General features: G+C 40.1%; 1 protein-coding gene across 1 annotated transcript in view; it reads right to left on the bottom strand.

The window, feature by feature from the left end:
* Window positions 1-19,346, bottom strand: part of grin2da (glutamate receptor, ionotropic, N-methyl D-aspartate 2D, a) — a 129,180-nt gene extending 109,834 nt beyond the window's left edge. Inside the window, exons 1-4 of the mRNA XM_051391068.1 lie at window positions 19,132-19,346; window positions 16,461-16,598; window positions 10,171-10,437; window positions 1,336-1,523 (exon numbers count right to left, since the gene is read on the bottom strand). Coding sequence (XP_051247028.1) covers window positions 1,336-1,523; window positions 10,171-10,437; window positions 16,461-16,598; window positions 19,132-19,305 — 767 coding nt within the window. The 5' untranslated portion in view covers window positions 19,306-19,346. The remainder of the gene's footprint in view (window positions 1-1,335; window positions 1,524-10,170; window positions 10,438-16,460; window positions 16,599-19,131) is intronic.
* Window positions 19,347-22,188: the final 2,842 nt, after the last annotated feature.

Here is a 22,188-nt window from a genome sequence, read left to right as displayed (position 1 = left end):
TTTATAAAGGGCAAAAATCCTTTCTCCCCCTCCAACCTTCCTCCCTCTATGTTTCCTGTCATGACTGAGGAGGATTTAACAGTTAAAACCAATAAAGGAGGTCTACCTTTCACCTAGATTCCCTTGGTCAGTCTATTTAGATTAGATTAGATGAAAATTTAATGATCCCTGTGGTGAAATCAGGTCATCCCTGCAGCAGAGAATACATCATGGACAGAGCAGGCGGTCGTAAAATTTTACTGTGTGTACCTCTGTAGGAAAAACACAGAGGTGCACTAGCTGTGTGTATTTCGGGGATGAAATAGTGAATGTATATTTTCTCACTGATCCTCATGTATTTTTAAAACCACGAGGTTGGGTTTTCAGCAGCTTCATGGCTCAGCATGGCAGAACTCACTTAATACATGTAAATTCACAATTCAACTGAGAGACAAGAGACTACAGCATTGGAACTGCATGGATTTTCAGCAACCGTAATTATGGCACAGCACACGGTACACTTTACAGAGCACCAGGGAATTATCCAAAAGCCCTCTTGTGCCAAAGAGCCATTTAAGAACAATTTTACAAATGAGCAGCATTACAAGTTCCAAATCAAAGTGGTCCTTCAGTTATATTTTCTTACAATTTCATTTTTTATTTGAGAAAAACAAAGTGTACGCTGACTGGTTATCTGCAGGTTTCTGAGAGACAAACACTGCAGGAAGTTGATTTAATACCACTGGGGGAAAAAAAAAATGTCCATTGAACATCGCCATAAATGTTATGATAATGAGAGTGGGTGGTGTTGTAAAAAGTGAAAAAAATAATAACTTTTAAAGCAAGACTGAACCATAATCTTTCTTTTATGCTTAAAAAGTTGACTTTCTAGCCAATAGAACACACCCTTGGTCAATAAAATGGGGGGGATTTGTTGCTACTGGGTCTGGTGTCGCTTGTGGCTAATGTTAGCTGATGTTTGCAAGCTTTAGATAGATTCCTGAAGGCAGCGGGGTACAGCTGAAAGCTTTTTTATCACAAATACAACAGTCCATTATTCTTGTATGGTGGACAATACTGACCTCACTGTGCCTGGTATTAACTTGCAATCAGAATCTGGATTATGACATCTGACCATGAGCCTTTACACATACACCCTCTACTCAGACAGTGATCAATATGTAAATTAGGTAGTAGGCATGGCTGGCAGACGTGTCAACAAACATGGCATGTTCAAGATCAAGGAAATCGATGCTGCTGTATGGGCCTTTTCTATTGCCAAGGACGATACCACCTGTAGCTTTTTGTATGTGGCAAAACTGTACAAACTGCATTTACTCCAGGCTGAGATCGTACCTCCGTGGCTCATCCCTCCAGCCCTGCGGCCGGATGGCGAATAAGGCCTTAGGCAGCCCCTCCAGGCCCAAGCCGGACAGGGCAGGTCCCACGGCGAACCACATGTGACTGGGCCCGGCCTGACCCGCCGCCCAGGCTGCCCGGAAAACCAGCTCGGCCTCCTCCAGGGAGCAGTACAGCAGGCGGACCTGGAGGAGGAGGAGAGGGAGAGAGTAAAAGAATAGAAGGCGGTGGAGTAATTAGAAGAAAAGGAAGAAAGAGGAAAATAGGAAGGAGGGAGAGAAGAGGATACAAGGAGGAAAAAGGGAAATAGATAGATGGATAAGTGAGAAAATAAATAAATGATTGAGAGGTTGGAGGGAAAGGTAATTAGAAAAGGAAGGATATAGGAAATGAAGGACAGAAAGTGACGGATGGAAGAAAGAGAGGACATTTAGAATTGAGGAAGGGCAGAGGAAAAGGAAAGAAGGCAGGAAAAAGACAAAATTAGAAAGAGGAGAGGAGTTATTTCAGAAAAGATAAGGCCAAGAATAAGGGGGGAGAAGGAGGAATAAGAAAGCAAGAAAGACAAGAAAGAAGAGAGGGAGGAAGGATGAGGAGAGAACACAAAGAAGAAATAGAGCAAGGATGAAAAAGAATTGCAGAAAAACAAAGGAAGGATGGATGTGGAGAACAAAAGAGGCAAAAAGGAATTTCAATCCCATTTTTCATCTGTCCTGGTTCATGCTGCTTGGTCCCATAATGTTCTTTCACGTTTCCTTCACAATTATGGATTATATTCATTTATACATCAAAACACGTGGTGCACTTATTCATTAATGCCTCTCTTTATTTATTTTTTTAACCCAGTGAGCTGCACTTGAAAAATGGTTCCTCTTGGTCTGCTTGCATTTCCCCTTCATACATTATTAAAGAGGGAGAATTGAATGGGGGGGCAAGATTAAAAAGACAAAGTGAGTAAAAAAAATGAAGCTAGAAGAGGGTGAGAAAAAGGAAAGAGGCTGTAGTGTGTGACCCTGTGCGTGTGCGCGCGAGTGTGTGTGGTTGATGCTGAGGGTACTTCAGATGATTACTCAGAGGAAGCACTCGAGGAAAATTTGCACCGCAGTTTTGTAAGACAATTGCAGAGGTTATAAAACTGAAATTAGTCAAAACTAAAACGTGAAATACTTTACTAACGCACTCTGATACCAGCAGGCGTGTGGTGTGTGGATCCTGTCACATGCTGCACATTCACCGCTGTTAGTCGCGTCACAGAGGACGGCGAGATGACGCCGATCCCTCCCACTCAGCCGACAGCAGATGGAATCGGGGTCGGCATGAGGTCCAAGCTAACGCTCAATCCCTGTCAGCCACATTCTGTGAGCAGTCAGGGTTAGACCTCTTTACATACTAGCGTTTGCATCTCTTGAGCTTGAAGTTTGTCACTCTATATGTATGAAATAAAGAGGATCCAGTCTGTCAGTGTTCTCCTCCTCTCATCCTAGGAAGTGGGAGTTAAGTTCCCTGCTGTCTGCCATGCTTCAGAAACAAGAGTAATTTGTTATAATGCGGTGCCATCAATCACTTGGTTAGTGCAGGTATCTTATTTTTCAAATGTTGGACATCTCGTTTTGGAAGAAAACATTTAATTTAGATCCCTGTGGGTCTTCATTTATATCGTGGTAGAGCTTAAACGCATCAACATCCAGGTGGAAATAAAAGTAGTTTCTTTCCAAAATGGTGAATGTTCAAAAACACAAAATTGTATTTTCTAATAGAGAGCTAGGATTTAATTATTTATTCACTTTTAATTTGTGCCACTTTTTATTATTTTACACCGTATACGTCAACAAGTAGATAATTTGTTTTCACAATGGAACATTTCCATTTTTACCAGCAAGCAATCACACACAGTACACTGCCTTGCTGCCCACTACCAAACAGGAGAGACAGACAAAGCTTGCAACTATCTGGTGAGCAGTTACAGCTGAATATTTCTCAGGAGTCGGTGGAATCCAAGCCAGAGCTATATGGAGAGTGAATATTGGAGTTAAATTCACCAGGTGGCCAGAAGCACGACTCTAAATGAATGCTAATGTGTCTGCAGGCTGGTAAACAGGCAACAGTTTGCTAACACATTCCCTACAACAACTTTGTAAAATAATACTATATCAAGGTTTACGGTTTGTTCTGCTGCCCCAAGTGGCCAAAACATCTGTTACCGTTGCTTTAACTAAAACTGCACCTCAATATCAAAGTCTGAATGAAAAAGTAAAGCAAAATAGCATCACACAAGTAGTTCCTGTATTTGTCATGTATTTGTTCTCCTGTAATGATAAACTGCAGTGATTCAGACAAGTAGAGGAAAAACACCACGCCTGCTATCTTGCTTACCAGTTACAGCACCGAGATGCGAATCATCAGCTGATGCCTGCGGTATGCTAATTGGAGGAGGCAAGCTTTGAAGTAAAATAAATGGCCCATGCAGCACTACAGCCTCCCCAGCGCCTCCAAGATTATGCATAAAAGAAACGTAAGATTAATAATTTTGCATTAGTCAGGTCAGCCAGGCATATTTATGTTTTGCAAGGGGCAAAGCAATTCTTTGGGGGGCACGGAAGGCTAATTTTAATTTCAGTTGTAAATGAAATACAGATAGTTTGCATCCAGACGTCGCTTGTCAGGCTGTTAATGTATGATGAGAGAGGAGAGAGGGAGAACAGGGGCAGAAGAAAGAGAGGATGAGAGAGAAACTGAGATGGTGAGATAGGGAGAGCAGTAAAGAAAAGTCTCAGTGGGAAACAGTTGTCTCTGTCTGAATTATACTCACATCACAGTGCAGATGAGGCTGAACCAGTTTTAATCAATGATTCCAACATCAAGAGTGTGCGTGTGTGTTTGAGGAGGGAATTTTAGCTCACAGTGCAGGGCTTGTCCATTTTACAAATACCATTCATTGCTAAACCTGCACCATAATGCTGCTGTAGATACAGTAGGATGGAGACTTAGGAGACAGTGTCCTTTGGTTTTTTCTCAGTGTCATTGGAGGATTATGCAGAATTTGGCATGCAACCCCCGCTCGCAGCGTTTTAAAATGGAACAGTGGCAAGGTGCGAGTAACCCTATATAATAATGAAAAAACAGGGAGTATCTATAGTACAATGGCAGACAATTCACTATAGAGGTTATTGCCAGCAGATCCTGCACTCCCATAGAACAAACACAACCCCAACCTAGAATCTAATGCTTCTATTAACTTGGTTTAGGATATAAAACAACTCTAGGTTTCGATTGGGCTCAACAGGACCCCAAAAAAGCAGGCTGCATCTTATCTGTCTTCAGTGTCTTTCACTGAAGTTTAGTCCTTCCCATTTAAAGGCTGAAAAGTTCTTCTCCGAGATGCAAGTGACATCTGAGATGTTTGCGTGGCGGTTTTCTTTCATACTTGTACAGACTTTGGGTATAAAATCAGTGTGTCCCTCTTAAAACCATCTCAAGAGATGCAAAGAAAAAAAACACACAAGGAAAAGATGAAAGGAAGGAAGAAACAGGGATGTGTGAGATGCCATTCCTCTCAAGCTCCATCTGAAGCAACATCAGTAACGGTGGCAGAGCAAGATCACCTGTCAGTTTAACTGCATCTTTTGTTCCCTTGGAAACTGATTTTGACAAAATATTCTTACAAAAAGGTCTATTTAGTTGTTCTAAAGCTTTTCAGTCACAATCAGGAGTTTGGCAGGTGTCACGCTAGTTGTGTATTTGTACAGTAAAAGTTATATCCTGTCCTATTTTTATTAGGACAAGGCAAAGACAATAGCACTGTTATTCTTATTGATTGTATCCTGCATGATAATTCAGAATGTGAAATATTAGACTGTACATGTTGTCCCTTAAAATGAACAAACATTCTGACAAGTGTCTGCAGATGCACAGTACACTTGTATTTAGACTTATTGTAAGTGTGCTTTATTGTTATTTATCTTCATTATTATTATAATAAAGACATTATAATTAGATTCAATTTTACTTAATGTGTTTTTAATTTAATGGCCAAAATGTTTTACAGAAAAAAAAAGTTTCAAGAAAAAAAGGGAATGTTGTAACTATAGCTGACATCAAAATTGTTTCAAAAAACCAAAAAACAGGCAAATTCGTTCAAGTTAAACCGTCTGGTGATGCAGTAAAGCACAAGCAACCAAGAAGGGGTTGTGTTGATATGATAACAGACTTTTGCATTGGATCGTCTGATTTTTCCTCACTCAATGCTGGTCCATTGATTTTTCACTCCTCCAAAGTAGATAGAGAAGTAATAGAACGTACTTTGGTCTGGTAGCACAGAGATTGATTTCTGGACCACCCAAGAATCGAGAAAGGAGACAGGAAATAAGGCAAATGAGACGTATCCATACACTTACTGAGGCTGCTTCCAAAGCACACTGGTCCTTAAGGCAGGAATACAGATACAATAAGCAGTTTTTTCAAGGACATGTGCTCATAAGTTGTTGTTAAAAATACCAAATTCAGATGGATGACACTGACCCTGAACCCCCTCGGAACACAATACCCAGAGGGCAACATTTCAGTGAAAAACAAGACAGACTGTCCAAAAAACTTGTCCTGAGCATGACTGCCTGTTACAGTTGGTGTGGAAGTGGACATTTTAGTGGGGGACATTTAATAATAGATCAGCAGCCACAGCAGTTCTCAGCTGACAAATGAGTTTTAGCACCTCCATTTCAAAGGAGTTTAAAGTAGTCACCTGAAATTCCAGTATATGGTGGACTTTTGAAAACAATGAAATGTTTGAAAGTCGTCAAATACTGCAGCTTGGTCAGCGGCTCTCCACTTCAAAATATGACGCTGTAGGTATCCCTACATTTCTGGGCATGCCCGCTGTCAGAGTATAAAGAGTGAGAAAGTACGCGTATGGAGGTGGCAGGGTGGAAGTACAGTTAACAGGGTTTTAACCGAGGAGACTAAGTTATATCAGGTACGTTACATAACTTACGTTAAGCAACATCGGTTACGTGACATAACTTATATTGTAACCAAGTAGTTGTGCCTAAATCCTAACCCAACTGCGACCATTTCACAACAATAACCACGCAAGCATTATTTTGAAAGTGTAACTGAACGCATTATTTCCAGGATATCTGAACATTTGAATACATTTCCAGGTCTTTCCATGATTGGAAAAAAATCCAGGTTTTCCGGGACGCGCGGGGCACCTACAGCGTCATATTTTGAAGCGGAAGGCCACTGAGCAACGAGTTGAAAGTGAGAAAGTGAGAGAAAAAGTGGCTCTAGATATGGCCTTTCATGTTTTTTGCAGCTACCGTAGTTTCTCCTACACTCTCGGAAGGTGAGCAGTTAGCAACCAGCGTGCCACTTAAATATCCCAGAGCCCTGTGACTGGCTCACCTAAATGAAGTTATCATTACTGTCATAAATTCCACTTGTGCTTTTCCCGCTTTGACGAGGCAGAATGTCTGCTGTGAACAGGGTCTACAGTCAATGAGCTATTTAAGTCTGGACCGAAGCGGAGGAGTGACTGACAGACTAGCATTTCCATCACTTATGCCATTACTTTGGTATAGTAAGAAATGCATTAACCTATCTCCTAAAACACCCTTCACCTGTACAGACTCATCTTCTCATGTAACTGCGTACATCTCCACATCTCCCAGCAGAGTTCATTCACTCCCTCGCTATTCAACGTTTCATATCACTTTCATTACATTACATCATGTTCACTCTGGCCCTTTTGCTTTTGGTCCATTTTCCCCCTCTTTTTTCTCTTTCTCCCTTTCATGGACTTCATTTTGACAAAGGTCATTTACGCTGACAATGGTAAAATGATGAGAGCAAGGAATGAATACGGATAAAAAGGGTACAGTGTGAAACAGAGAGATGGAGGAGATATTCTCACATACAAAGATGACAGTTGGGGAGAGGGTGGATACCCAGAAACTCCCTCTGCTCTATAAGATGTGTTAGACCACAGTTTTGTACAGCTCAGATAATGCCCATTCTCCCTTTACTGCCTCTTTTTTCTAGACTATGTTGTTTGCAGAAAAAGAGTTTCTAACATTTTATGTTGTTAAAGGTTAAAGAAAAAAGTTTGTTCTCAATGGGTCACTGTACAGTATTATTTCTGAAGTCTATCTAATTTTAAAGCTACATTTTTTAGGCTGCTCACCAAGACCCCGGAGCTTTAGAATATTTTGCTAAAAATAATTTATTAGGGGTGAATACGTCTTCATCTAAAGGCAGTGAAAAACTGAAAATACTGTCTGCTGAAACAGAAGTGAGGAGTATCCATGCAGGGTCTTTAAGTGGGAAGGGGGTTGTGCAGCAGCAGTATGCTACTGCAGGGACGCAGGGGAATATAAAACTCTTCACACTAAAACCAACCAGAATGTGCTCGCAAAAAGAGCTGTCTTTCTATCTCGCTTGTGGTCATTTCTGTTTTTCTTGCATTCCTTCCAATCTAAACAATGACACCAGTAACCTTCAAACCTGATTGGTCACTTTGTGAAAACTGACGGTGACAACTCAGAAAAGCTGAGCTGATTTTGTGGTATTTATTCAAACTGTATGTTTCTGTTTATAGGATGTGTGATATTCATAGAGGGAAGGGACGTGATGTTGGCAGTAGTCGAAATTTAATTATCTTTTTAATGATTATCTCAACCTACCTGATGATCGGAAGGAACAAGATTCACTGGTCTTTAATTACTTCATTGGAAAACTTTGAACTATATTCTGGTAAAAAAAAAAGCGGTACAATATTTTATAATGGCAGTTGTTTTTTCAGGTGGGGGGGACTTGTTCACTGAAGAAATGTGCACTAGCTTAACCCGAAAACGACTGGAGCACATTTTTTCGCATTTTCATTTTTTATATTGTAGATTTTGCTTTTGTTCGCATACTAAATGCTACACTTAGGTCAAATCAGTTCATATTGCTAGAGGCTGTTTAAATTACGAAAAGAAAACATATTGTCATTCACAAAGAATTTTGGAAAAACTAGTAATTATAACAGGTGGGAGGACGTCCGAAGAAATGTCCTAAAGAAGACGACTCATGCACACAAGCTCTAAACTCACCCACATTACATATTTTTATGTTACATATTTTGTTTTAGTTTGACAAACACTAAGCTAAGCTAAGCAAAGTCATGCTGTGAGATTTGTGGAAATGAAGTCTGTAGCTTTGTGACACTGTCAAAGACTTTTTCTTTGCTTGCAAGTCTGCACTTAAAACCCTCACACAAGTGGAGAAAGTCCTGAACGCTCAATCTTTCAGGGGAGCAGCTTAGCTCAGAGCTGCAACAGTTAACACTTCAGTCACACTACAAAGCTCCCAGGTGTGTGCGATAGTGTGTGTGGGTGTGGGTGCAAGTGGTCCCCCAGGATGTCAGTGTAAATGAATAGTGTGTCCTCAGTCAACCGCCCCTACATAACTGCAAGCGAGGGGCCAATTTTAAATGGTGAGCTTTCCTCAAAACCTTTCCTCTGGTTAAAAACGCCTGAAGAAGTAACTTATAATGTCATAACTGTAAGTGCAAAGAGAGCACTGCAAATATATTGATCTGACAAAGTCGATTAACCTGGTATTGGATTTTTAGAGCTGTTTCCTGCTACAGCATAGAGAGGAAAACTCAAAAGGAAGTATATTGTTTTTGGTGGTTTCCCCTTTCTGTGTATCAGGATGTCGCTGTTTATTTGCATGCAGCCAATCAAATGACTTCTTTTTAAACTGGATTAACTGTCACTTTTCTTTTAGTGGCTGACGGTAACAATAACTTACAGCCAAACAACACAATGCAAAAATGGCCTCATACCTCAACCCACATTAGCTTCCCTTCCTATCTACAAACATAGACACACGGTGCAACTTGGCGAGCTACCAAACAAAAGTGCACCGCTAACGTCAGCTTGCAGGATAATAAAAGGCCAGTCAGCTACAGCACATTGAAGAGCTGAAAAACGTACTTGCTTATGTCAAGACTGGTCAGTTTAGATATTAAATCATCTTTATTCTTTGAATTTTTATCCCGCAACACCAAAACACTGACAAAATACTCACTTAGCGGTTTTTATTGTATTTGTAAAAATCACCTTAGCTTTGATTTCTGAATGAAAAATGTGCAGATTTTTGTCATTTCAGTATTTTGTTTTCTATTTCTTCTATGTGATTTTACTTGTTTCTTTACTTTTCTTTTAACAACTCTCAATGTTATATAATAATGCATGTATTCAATGAACCTGCTTGCTTATGGCTATTTTAAAAAAAAATGATATATCTATTTGGTGAACATAATCGTTTGAATCTTACAGTCTCTCACACGTTTTTTTTTTTTCTTTTTGTAGGTATTATGCTACCAGAGTATCATGACCCTGTGACCCTGCCGACTAACTACAGTGGATTTTTAAAAGATGTTCAGGACCTTGCACTTTTAGAGTAACATTTCCTCTTTCTGTGGGCACAGCCATCAGTGAACAAGTTGCGACTTTCAAGGTGAAGCAAGCAGGCGAAAGCAGGAAGTCACTGTAAAAATGGAGGGAATCTTTTTTAAACTGAAGACTGGCTGCATTCACCATCTGCCTCTTCAAGGACTGTGGAGCGTTTAAAGATGTCGGTTACCAGAGCCTCAGGCTACAGAAGAAGTCTTTTCAAGGTAGATCGCTCATCACGATGAGAGACAGGTGTTGTGGAAATACTGATATAATAAATTGTAAGACTTGATATAAGAGAAATTACTTTTACCCTCTGACATTAGTCTCCAGCAGGAAACAGCAATGAATCAAGAAAACAATCAACATTGACGTTCGTGTTTCCCTGGCTCACCTGGGCTTCGTTGTCTTTGAGCATCCGTTTGGTTCGGGCCCCGCCAGGGTCATCTGTCACGTTAAGAATCACCACGCTCTTCTTTTCCCAGCCAATGAATGAACCGTCCGTCATTCCCTCCACCATGGCCAGGAAGTCCTCGTAGCCGTGGTGACGAGTGGTCACCACAGAGAAGGAGGTCCAGTCGTACTCTTCAAGCACCTCGAAGATGACCTCGAGCTGGAGCGAAGTGGCGCAGGTGAACTGGAGGTAGATGGAGCCACTTTCCTGAAAGCAAGGAGAGGCAACATGAACCCATGAGAACATTGGGGCATTGGTATTGCTCCAGAATGTATGTTACAGTCAAATAAAATATGGAGAAGGATAAACGACAAGTAAAGCTGAAAACAAATTACTGTTATCAGTTCTGACTGCTCAATCTTTTTGCTCTGCTGGACCTTTTTTTTAGCCATTCTGAGATTTGAGCATTTGCTTTGGTGAGTTTAAAGTCACTATAAGCAACAGCAGAAGCTATAAAAAATGCTGAAGTTGTAATAAACCACAGTTTTCCTTGAAGGTTAGTAAAAGAAGCAAACATTCATTCTGGGACAGGATGCAAACTCCAGTCTCCGTGAAAGTCAGGCACTGAGCATCTGTGAGCCCTTAACCTGGGGGAATAATATAGAGTGATAAAGAAACCAACACACAGCTTTCACCTTAACTCATCTGTGTCAAGGCCATAATAATAGGATCAAAAATAAACAGTTTCACAGTTATGGACACATAAATTATCTCATTCACCCGTGTACTTAAACAGGATATGTCACACCACATATAAAATATACCCTCGACTTGGCATCACAACTACACAACTCTGTAGCTACAATAACAGAGCTGCTACAAACACCAAATATTCTTATCTGAAAATGAAATATTCTTATCTGTTTCATACACCATGCTGATCACAAGCTTTCTGTCTTGAACAACTTTCCTTCACTGGTTATAACTGTAAATTAAACACTGCTTATGTCACAAATGTGTGTAATGTGCATGCATAGACATTGGTCTGACATGGCTGCACCCCTTTTACAATAGATGGTAATGCAATTTGACATACGTTTGGATCGCAAGTTTCCAAAGTTTCCAGAAGCCCCTCATTCAAGCTGGCTATTGTAAATGTCACCATCATTTAGCTATTTGCCACACTAACTGTGAATATTCATGTTTCTTATTTTCCTCAAATCCCAGTGTGGAAGCCTTGGTTATTAATGTTTCAACTTTCTAATTCATTATAATTTAAATGACAGAAGCTAATTCATATTTATTGTATTGGGAGCCTGGATAATATGTTTATTGATTTTACAACCTGCACAACAGCTTTTCAGCCTTTTCCTGTTTCTCTCGTTATGTGAAAGCGATGATGATGATGATGATGATGATGATGATGGTGATGCCAGTCTGATCTATACTGTAAGTCTCCCAGTGTGAGTGTATCCACACAGTTTAAGCTACTTCTCATCCAGTTCAGCTCTTTTCTTTTCCTGGTGGTGGACTGACTTCAGAGGGAAACACACAAAGTCTGTCTGTCAAAAAAGTCCTTGGCTTCTGAATGAGGCTTTCAGTGTCAATGAAAGAAACAATGATCGCCTTCCTCTCTGCTGCTCCAGTCACATTTAATCTGGATAGATGAGGCGCTCACTGGTTGAAAGAGGAATTCATTTCTTTTGGCTTTTCTTCTATTGTATTTGTCTTAACACTACAACAAAGGAACGGTTGGAATATTTCACATAGGTTAAGAGAGTTGGAATGAATGTCAGCTTAAACACTGAAATAATGCAAAGGACTTATCATGACTATGCACTTTTTTTGACATTGTCCAAAGTTTTCAGCAGTGTTAACAGTTAATCATTGAGCTCCTTTTGAACATAAAACAAAGAGGCAGTGAGCATGTGTTTAAATTAATGATCAAGAGGAAACTTCAGGGAGTATCACGCTGCCTTCCCACGTCGACAGGGCTCACCTCAGGTTATGCAGCACTGAACTAGGTCAAATATCAAACCAGCATCAGCCTGTTTTATGATGTAAGCTTGTCTGCTTTTCTTAACCCAGCTCAGAGTGAAGTGTACAGGGAACGTGCTGGGAGTGAGCGGTGGTGGTGTGTGGTGTAGGCTCAAACATAAAACAAAATTTTTGTGTCCCCTTGGAAGCTGGAGCTAAAATAAAATACTCTACTTGCACTCTTGTCATGTGAGCACTCACCAGAAACAATGAATGACTGACGTTGTGTCCCAAGTCACAGATTTAGAAGCACAAGCTTGATTGATTCTTGGCGTGTATCAGAACACATGCATGACTCAGTGTCCCAAAGGCCATTAAGAACTGATTAGAGTTGAGTTATAAAAATATTTCTCAGATGCAGAAACCCCCTGTGGGCAGGGTCAAAGAACCATAGCATTTCCAGCTAAGAAACATTTGACTCAAACACAGAAGAAAAGATAAGAAATAAGCTAAATCTACTCACGCTAAATGATTTACTAGTTAACCTAGCTGTCTTTAAAACTAAGTAGTGAACTAAGCTAAGTTTGTATATGGACCACTCAGCCTTTAAAGAATACAACTGCCATCAAGACTCAATGGAAAATTGTATGCTGTGCATTACCATTCAAAAGTTTGGAATCACCTGTTATATAATAATTCTGGTTATAATTCTGGTTATAATTATTTTCAATAGTTTAAATAGTTTTGGCCCCAAAAGGAAGAATAATTAAATTATTAATACCTCAGTTTCGTATAATAAAGAATACTATTGTAACCATTTTAATACCCTTCGATTTTTAATGTATTGCCCAGGAAGAGCAGAAATGACCACTTGCAATGCAAATTTTGTGAACCTTTTCATCTATTTATTTTTAACAGGGGGCCCTCTGCAGTTTACTCAGTGGTTCGGTTTACAAGCTTTAAACAGTGGTTTGTCAGAGTATGTTCAGCTGGTATGTTCAATATTGCAAACCCTAGGCCAACCTTTTTTTTCTATTTTGAAGTTAAGAATAGCTTTGTTAAAGGATCACAGCTTGTTATAGTCATTATTGTGCACTTGACACTGAAACAGGAACCTGTTCCTATTTAAATTTGCAGTTTTTGATGCTAAGCTTCCAATTTATTTTACCAATGACCAATGGTGGTTTATATATTCTTATTTAACTGTTAATTGTCTCTTTCTATCCTTTCAAACATCAGTCTGATTGAACCATAATACAGCTTTTTGTCCTCTGTGTAAAAAAACATTACTTTTTTTTTGCAAACCCTTAATACAAAGTAACCTCTATTTGTAAAGAGGACTTTCCAAAACCTTAAAGCATAAAAGACCATTCAAAAATAGTCCCCTCAGCCATCTGACTGTACCAAATGAAGCTTTTGAGCCAGGCAATTCTAGTCAAGCTAGCAAGTAGATAATGGGCAGTAGCTCATTCTGGGTTTTAACTCAATAAAAAGTACCTGTGGATCAGACATCTTATGTTATCTGAGTTTTGTACCTAGAACAGGAAGAGTATCTTTATGCTTCATTCTTTCACAATTCTCTCTCTCACTCTTCTTCTTAATCAGCTGACTACGGGTGTTTCTAATAAACCAACCAGACTTTGCTACAATCTCATTGGGCTAATAATGCTGCTGCTGTCAAACTTTAAATCTTTCAGCTCTGATTCAGTGTGAAATTGTTACAACCATCAACATTTATAAAGATGGACGACATGACAGCTCAAGACATCCTGATTACCCTCTGGTGGCTGACTGCAGTGTAGGTCATAAAGCCCGCTGCCTCCATATTAACAGATGGGACATGGGCCAAACTAAAATGTCAAAATACAAAACAAATCAAAGATGGTTTCAGACAGTTTAGGTAGTTCTTAACACGCTGGTGTTCATTTTTCTGATAAGTTTGGTTTAAATTAGTTATTTGAGGCTCTAAAAACTGGGTTTCAAGTCATGATTGACAACTGGGCCCTGCTTATTATTGACTCAGCAATGTCGCAGCGCCAACCCCGATCACTACAGCATAGACTCTGAAGGTCAATGGTTGCTGATGATGGATCCATTCATCACATCCAGATCTTCAGCATTCTCTTCATCCCTTTATCACCACCACCACCAGTGTCTAGACTCCATCGATGAGTTTACTAATCACTGCTCCATCAAAACCTTCAAATACACAATGAGGTCTAATCTCCAAAGACTTTTCACATTTCTCATCTTTATTCAATCAAATATATTTGTTCATTTAAAATGTCTCCTGATTGAAATGTAATCAAAGGGGATTTACTGAGTCTAACAAGAGCAAAAGTAGTGTTATTTCAAAGCAAACTCACCTCCCACCATAAATGCAGCTGCTTCCAATAGCAAACATTCACATGCTATGACAGCTCAGTGCCAAGCTGAATGTGTCACATCAGCTGTTACCATAGCTGAAGTTAAAGTAATGTAGAAATCACAATGACAACATCAAGATGAGCCACTTAAAACAAATTGGCCCACTTATTAAACATCACACCTGTCATGCCAAATTGCTTTGTTAGCTTGATCTACTTATCACTAATGCCTGTCGGCAAAACGTTACCTTTTGTCACACACAGATTAGCCAGTTGGAGAGCTGATAACCATTAATTAGTCCGCAACAATGGGCAAGCATCATTTAAAACGAGGTGACAGAGCAGCCATCGTGATTAACTGAAGTGTGAATTTTGACACTGAAAGTCTTTCAGCACATGAAAATTAATGTTGATGAAATGCAAAAATATATTGATTGCAATTGCTAATACACCTTTTCTCTGTAGTGTGATTGCATTGTTCTACTGCAATACTCACACAGTCTCCAGTGAAAACGTCCAGCACATCCTCTGCTCGCTAAAGAGAAGTACATTTGATGCTGATGAGCTAAGCAGCAGTGACAGAACTAGAGCAATTCTGACAAAAAATGAATTTCCCTCTTCTTCATTAGTGCTTAGTGATGAGGTCAGAGCAGCATGTTTTCTGAAATGTTTATCATTTCGAAAATAAGTAGATCCTACAAGGGACTTGAGTCTGAAAGAAATTATGGATTCTTCACTCAGCTCCATTTTCCTGTACCAGAACTTTGAGTTATAGTCTTCTGTGTCAGGTAGCGACTGTTATACATTAATACTACTCACAGGCCTAAAGTATTTGTCATATCCGGAGCTGAAATGTGCATTTTTGTGAAGAGTAATGGAAAAAGGAGCTTTGCTCCAAGTCGGCACCAGCTCTTGCTATGATGAGAACCTAATGTGGTGTAAAGAAGTGAGTAAAACAGTGCGGAATAACTTGCTTGTTTTCTACTGCTGGCACATTTACCTAAAGCTCCCATTCTGGTCTTAAAGCTGCTCTAACTGATATATTTATATTGACAGGGGATCAATGCCTGTGTGTAATGTGAAAGCGTTCGCTCAGTGACAAACTCACAGAGTTATCACCTGACTGCAGTTTTCCTCAGCTGTAAGTACCATATTTCATGTCATGTCAGTAATAGCTTTAATAATACCACCGTATGCTTCCTGCCCCGTTCCACAGCAGACAAAGTTAGTGAGTAGCAGGTGCACATAGTGGAGCACCTTAAGACATTTCTCTCTGCGGTTAATTGAGACCGAAACAGAGCTACAAGAAGAGTGAATATTGGACTTCTGTGGCCAAATCAACAGAAGTACTGTGGCTCCATATCTGTTAGATCTGTGTATGATATATGTAGGCTACTGCTTGCTAACAAGTCGTCATATCAACTATATAAAGTCCTTATATGTTAATGTGTTTACAGTTTGTTCCACTGCCCCCAAGTGGCCAAAAAATAAATGAATGAATGAATTATTCCAGCCTTGATTTCTTGTTTAAAAAGTAATATTTAATGATTTATAATTTAAATTCAATTGCCATGTTAATAACGTAATTCTCATAAGGAAACAGACCCGTAAGAAAGAGTTTCTATCCACTTGGATAATAAATCATCTAATTTATGACAGTATATCCCCTAATGGCTAGTAAAATTAGCCATAACTAAAACGATCCTTTAAGCTTAAGGATAGGTACACATTTTTTTTAATACTACAATATTCCTCATCCGTAATCTTAATTAAAAAAATCCCAGTAATTTCACCTCAGAAAGGTCAATGGAGGTTAGTGAGCTAAATCTTCAGACACTTGACTCATTATTTCTTACAGTCTGTGTTTCATCCTCTAAGCCACAGATAGTCCTTGCTTTAGTCCAAAGAAAATTAAAAGGCTTGATGACGCAACGTTAAGTAATTTACCTGTGGCTCTCGTCCCAGGCTGGCCCCTCCCCCCACAGCAACCACGGGAACCCCCGTCTGGGCAGAGACGAACTCCAGCATGGGGGCCAGAGGGGCACGGTTCGGCGGCGGCGGCCTCTCCTCCTCAAACACCAAACCCTGGAAGTAAAACAGGTTACACAATGAAACAAAGCACAACAGACAAAAGACATTACATCAGCCTCATTGAGATGCAATTTCATAAGCTTCTCATTATACTTTTATTCATCAAAGCTGCCGTTTCTTTTATTCTTATGCACCCTGAGAATAAATTAAAGGCTGAACAAGAGAGCAAAATACATTAGAACAACGTGTACATTCACACACTGTTCACAGTATTTGAGATAACAGCCCATACAGTAGACTTTATTTTCTCACCCTGCTAACAAATATCTCGGCTGCTGAAGGAACTGAATTTTTCGAAAGAGTTTTAGAGTTTTAATGAAGTAATTAAACAACTGTTGGAAGCTTTTAAAAATTGGACCGTCGTGCAGCTCTGATTGGCAATCAACGTTCACAGAGATAAAATCAGAGTTAAGTCCCTGCAGTGGACTGACATCCTGTCAGGAGAAGAGTGTGTGTTGTAGCTGTACAGCTTAAGCTGCTTTACACCACAGAAACAACAGATAAGCCCCTGGCTTATGGGCCACCTCAGCTCCTGCATGGGCTTACTAACAGGCGTGGCTGTTGGAAACATGCTGAAGTGCTTCTACAAACAAGCCGCATTTTGTATGATTGTTCTGGTAACCATGGTTTTGTTGTGATTACCTTTCAAGAAAGAACTGTCAGCAGGGGTAATAAATTGTGTATAAACGCATAAAGTTCTGGCAATTGCCATTACTTTTGGTAATGATACGAGGAGGAGCAATAGTGATTTAAGGCTGGCTTGATGACTTAACGCTTGTTTTCCTGTAGCGATTCAGTGGAGCAAATTGAAGTTAAGTGTAGCTGACAGCTCAATTCTCACAGGGAAGCATTTGATATGCAAATAGGCTACAGACAGGACCTGGAAATAAGATTGCAAGTGTTACTTAAAAGAGTTAATATCATACTTGATCTAGGATGTTTAACAAGACCTTTCCACTGTTCTGATATGAACAAATAGAGAGATAGACAGCTGGGCACAGAGATAGACTGACACATAAATAATGTATATGTTTCATAGAAGATTGAATGAATGAATATATGAATGAGTAATGAAACAAGAATAGTGTGTTTTATTACCTCTGTCAGTATGATCACAAGCAGCTCTCAGAGTCTGGGCTCAGATCTGCTCCCATCCACAAGTGTTATACTATGAATGAATGAGTGCATGAGTGAGAAGATGAACAAACTGCACAATGTCAATGAACATGAATGAATGAAGGGACAGTTTGTAATTTCTCTAAAACGAAGATGAATGAACAGAAAAGCCAGCCTTGGAAACAACAACATGTTAACGGTCTGACAGAGTAAATGCATTTCTTGGCTGGAAAACGTCTCTCATCTTTGAAGGGTCAGCACACTTCAAACCAAAGTGGCAAGGTGAAACACACACTGATTAGTGTTCTGTCAATGTCTATTTATGCCTACGTATACTCACACGAGGTGAACAATAATTCTAAATTGCGTTTTACCTGAAAGGTTTTGGCAGTGCACGCTGCAAAAGTGAAATCTCAAGAAAGTAAAAAAAGACTTGTTTTTGGGAAATTAGTCTTATTTTTTTTGTTTAAAAATGCATTCGAAAAGTGATCACATTTTAAGAAAATATATCTAACTTTGTCTTAATAAGATATTGCAGCTAATACTCAGCTAGAGTTAACCAGTAACAAATTAAAAACAATGGTTTGCATAATATCCCAGCAAAGGAAGATTATTTTCCTTATTTTGAGATGCATAACTTCTGTTGTAAATGAAGCAGCTGTTTAGTTTTTCATTGTTTTAATAGAAAAACGCTAAAAACAAGGAATGTTTTGTTGCCTCCATTTCCGACGAAATCACAATTCTTTATTATGCTGTTTGTGTCATATTGTAAGATTTCTTTGGCTAATTATTAAACTTAGATTAAGGTACAAATTCTTAAATTCAGCTTAATAACGTGACCAAAATACTTATTTAAAGAAAGTCTTTCTTAAATAAGTTTTCATTGCTTATAATAAGAAAAACTTGCCTTGTTCGGCAAATTTGTTCGAGTTTTAAGGCCCAGTACGGACTTTCAGTGGCTAGTTTTTTGGCTAGTTTTGAGAATTCTAGCCAAGCAAAAGATAGATTTAGCTGATTTTTTTGCTCAATAAAAAAAGATTTTATGTTAAATATGTAAGAAGATTTGGTTTGTTTCTGGAAGGGCTGTTTATGCAGTGCACTAGTTGCTGCAGCATTAGCATGCAAGTCAAACTCATGTAGTGTTGCTTCAATATGAAAGGCAAACATGACATTCAGATCCACTGTGTGAGATCATTAGGGTTTCCCTGTTTGTCACAGCGAAAATGGACAACGATTTACAGATCGGACAAAAAAACTGTATGCCGACATTGTTCAACTTAAGTCAGGTCTGTCTGTGGAAACACACCCGAAGGTGTCAATTAGTGTAAGAGACATAAATGAACTTAAAGGAGTGTACCAGGTCATGGGGAGGTATGTGCCATGTGGGTTGTGTATGTTGTATTATGTCTACCTGCAGTGGTGTGGTGGCCAGCAGCTCACACAGCTGCAGCAGCAGGCTGCCCGGGCTGCTCTCATTCACAGCCAGGTAGATGACGTTGGCCTGACCCGATGGCGTCATCACCGTCTCCCCCACAAGCGCAGCCAGCGACAGGGATGACGAGGAGGAGGAGGAAAACGAGGCCATCGCAGCCACTCCCTCCAACAGAGCTGTATCCGTTACTCCCTTTCCTCCTCCTCCTCCTCCTCCTCCACCTCCTCCTCCTCCTCCTCCTGCTCCCGGACCGTTTCCCAGCCCCGACCCCGGTCCCGGCTCGCCGACCCCCGCGCCTCCCACCACCGCCGTCTCCGGGAGCAGGGAGGAGCCCGAGTGGACCACGGCGATGTTGACGCCACCCGAGTCCCTCTCTCTCTCCCGGGGCCGGAGCAGCAGGGGGGGCGAGGGGCGCGCGGGCCCCGTGCAGGCCAGGACAGCCAATAGCAGTGAGAGGGCGGGCCTTGGGGCCACCATGGGGTAAAGGGAGGGCCAGTGGCAGCTGTCGGATGGGGTGTGGCAGGTGAGGCCAGGTGGGATTTAGGGATTTTGGAGTAGTGGGCGACCTCTGTAGGGGAGGAGGGAGGGAGGAGAGGGGCTCACAGTGCTTCACCTGATGAGGACAGGAGACCCTGGAGAGGAGAGACAGAGGAGAATGTGATTTAAAAACTGTGTCATGTTTCTTCTCTAACCATAAGACAAGTTTCAAACAGTCACTTCTTTTTATCGGTTATATATGTGAGTGTAAGTGTTATATGGAGTGGGATGAGTGAGTTATGTGGCTGTTATGAAGCACAATTCTCCACTTAACAATGTAAATAAATGACACACACTGCACCTACTCATCCTTGTATTTATTGCTCCTGCTCAGACATCCTGTAACTCTGTAAATTCAATTCTGTTTACATTGCTAACAACTAAATCCTGGTGGACAACAATAAAAATTAACAGATAAGGATTTGTCAGAGTGCAGTGCAAAAACTCCAGAGTGATTACTGTGTATCAATGAGGATGAGGATCTTGCAGATTAGTACTTTAAATAACTGTTGATAGGGTAAATAGAACATGGGTCTGACGTCTGAGGAGGAGCATATCAGCTTTTATCTCTGCAATCTTACTGTACCTGGTTAACAGAATTAAACCCCCGTAAAATCTCAGAAACCAACAAGATTAGTATTAAATTATCAAAATGTGAGAATCTGGTGGCCAATGGGAAGACGGTAAGGTCCCTAGAAATGAGATCCATCACCCCACTTTCATTACAATTTTAACATTTTTGCTCTCAGGACTTTAAGCAGCGATAACAATAATGACCTAAATATGGCTTCTTATAGCATGTCAGTCAATAAAAGGCTAAAATGTTTGACCTTGGCAAGTGCTAACGTGCAGATGAGGTTAGCCTGTTGGACAAGCTAATATTTATGTTAGTACAAGACCATAAAACCCTGTGTCACAGATTATAATATCTTGTGAATTAAAACTTTAAAGATATAGCTCTCTTGTGTTATCAATGGCATTTATGTTTATGTGACTCTCTGTATGTACCGGTGCTGCTGCTAAAAACTGTGTCAGGGTTTACTGCAGCTGCTGGCCCCCCATTGGCGGCAGCCGCCTTCTCTCATTTACTTTTACAGGCAAGTTGGGATTGATCTCAAAAAAGCCTAATTATAAACTGCACAAAACTATACTTCACAAATTAGTAGACACTGTTCATTAATTGTCTGTGCTATAGTAGACACATTAAGTGTTTCTGGCTGAAAAAGCCAGCTGAAGGGAAAAAAGAGCAGTATGCAGGTCAGGCCATATCCTCCGAGAGATAAACTTCGGAAGAGCGGTTTTCATTTCTAACAAATTTATTTTTTTCCACAATCCAGCACAGACTGAGGTCTAAGTCACAGCATGCCAGCGTGTGGATGGGCTCAGAGGAACAGGCAAGAGCAGGACCGCAGAGAATAAATGGTGAGTACAAGCAGAATAAAGAAGCAGAGAAAGTGCTGCAGGTGACGAAGCGATAGGAGATGAAGTGAGGGATGGTTGGAAGGAGAGGATTTGATTGGAGAGGAGTGTAGATTCAGCTGCAGTGGAAGGACAGATGCAGGCTGTGTTTGTAAGGGAGAGCAAAAGGGTACAAAATGAGACCTGCATATACAGTATATGAGAGGAGGAAGAACAGAAGACATAAGAGAGCTTATTGAAAGTATAAAGTGTGTTTGTGTGCAGCAGAGACAAAACAGGACAAGCAGAGTATCTGAATCTGAACACTGGCACTCTGCTTCATGCTACAGTATATAATCAGTCCTGGTAATGGAAAGAATCTGTGAATAATTTGACACAATTGCCAAGTCCCAATGTTCTGACTGAGCTTAAGATGCACATAAAATGAAATCACTTTGAAGACATTTTAGCAAGAAATCTTCTTCAGAGCTGCCCTTCGGCCCTGTATTTTGGATCCCAGGAATCCTGTTGTGAAATTACAACTTTATATTTCCCACTAATGACTGCTTATAAAGATGTAGTTGCAGCAATTTTATCACTTCACCCTCCCCTTCTAAGTGAGAAGGAAAAACTATGGTGACCACGCACTTTAAAAAAAAAAATTCAAACTGCCCCATCTAGAGTCAGTGTTTGGATTGTCCTATATGGGCTACTGTATAAAAACGGCAGTTCAACACGGCACCATGGGTTGCCGCTGGTCTGTAGATAAAAATGGTTCATTCTAAGTTAACAAAAACACAAGGATTCTTATTTTCAGGATTATACACTAATGAAAACATACCTATGAATAATATATTCTATATCTGCCAACAGATCCTCCTAAAGCTTACACACTGGACCTTTATCTCTAATAAAATAATAATCTGTGACTTTTTAAATAAATTCATATCTTTTTTTGCCACTATATTATCAGTGGGTGTAATATAACATTAGTCTATATGCTGATGATATATGCTTTTCTCAGAGGAGGATGTCCGAATGACACCATATTGTTTGTGGTGTATATTGTATTATTTCCAAGTGATCAATACAGATTAATAC

This window comes from Dicentrarchus labrax, unplaced genomic scaffold (genome assembly GCF_905237075.1).
Source record: "Dicentrarchus labrax unplaced genomic scaffold, dlabrax2021, whole genome shotgun sequence".
NCBI lineage: Eukaryota > Metazoa > Chordata > Actinopteri > Moronidae > Dicentrarchus > Dicentrarchus labrax.
This window is presented reverse-complemented; position numbering and strand designations above follow the sequence as displayed.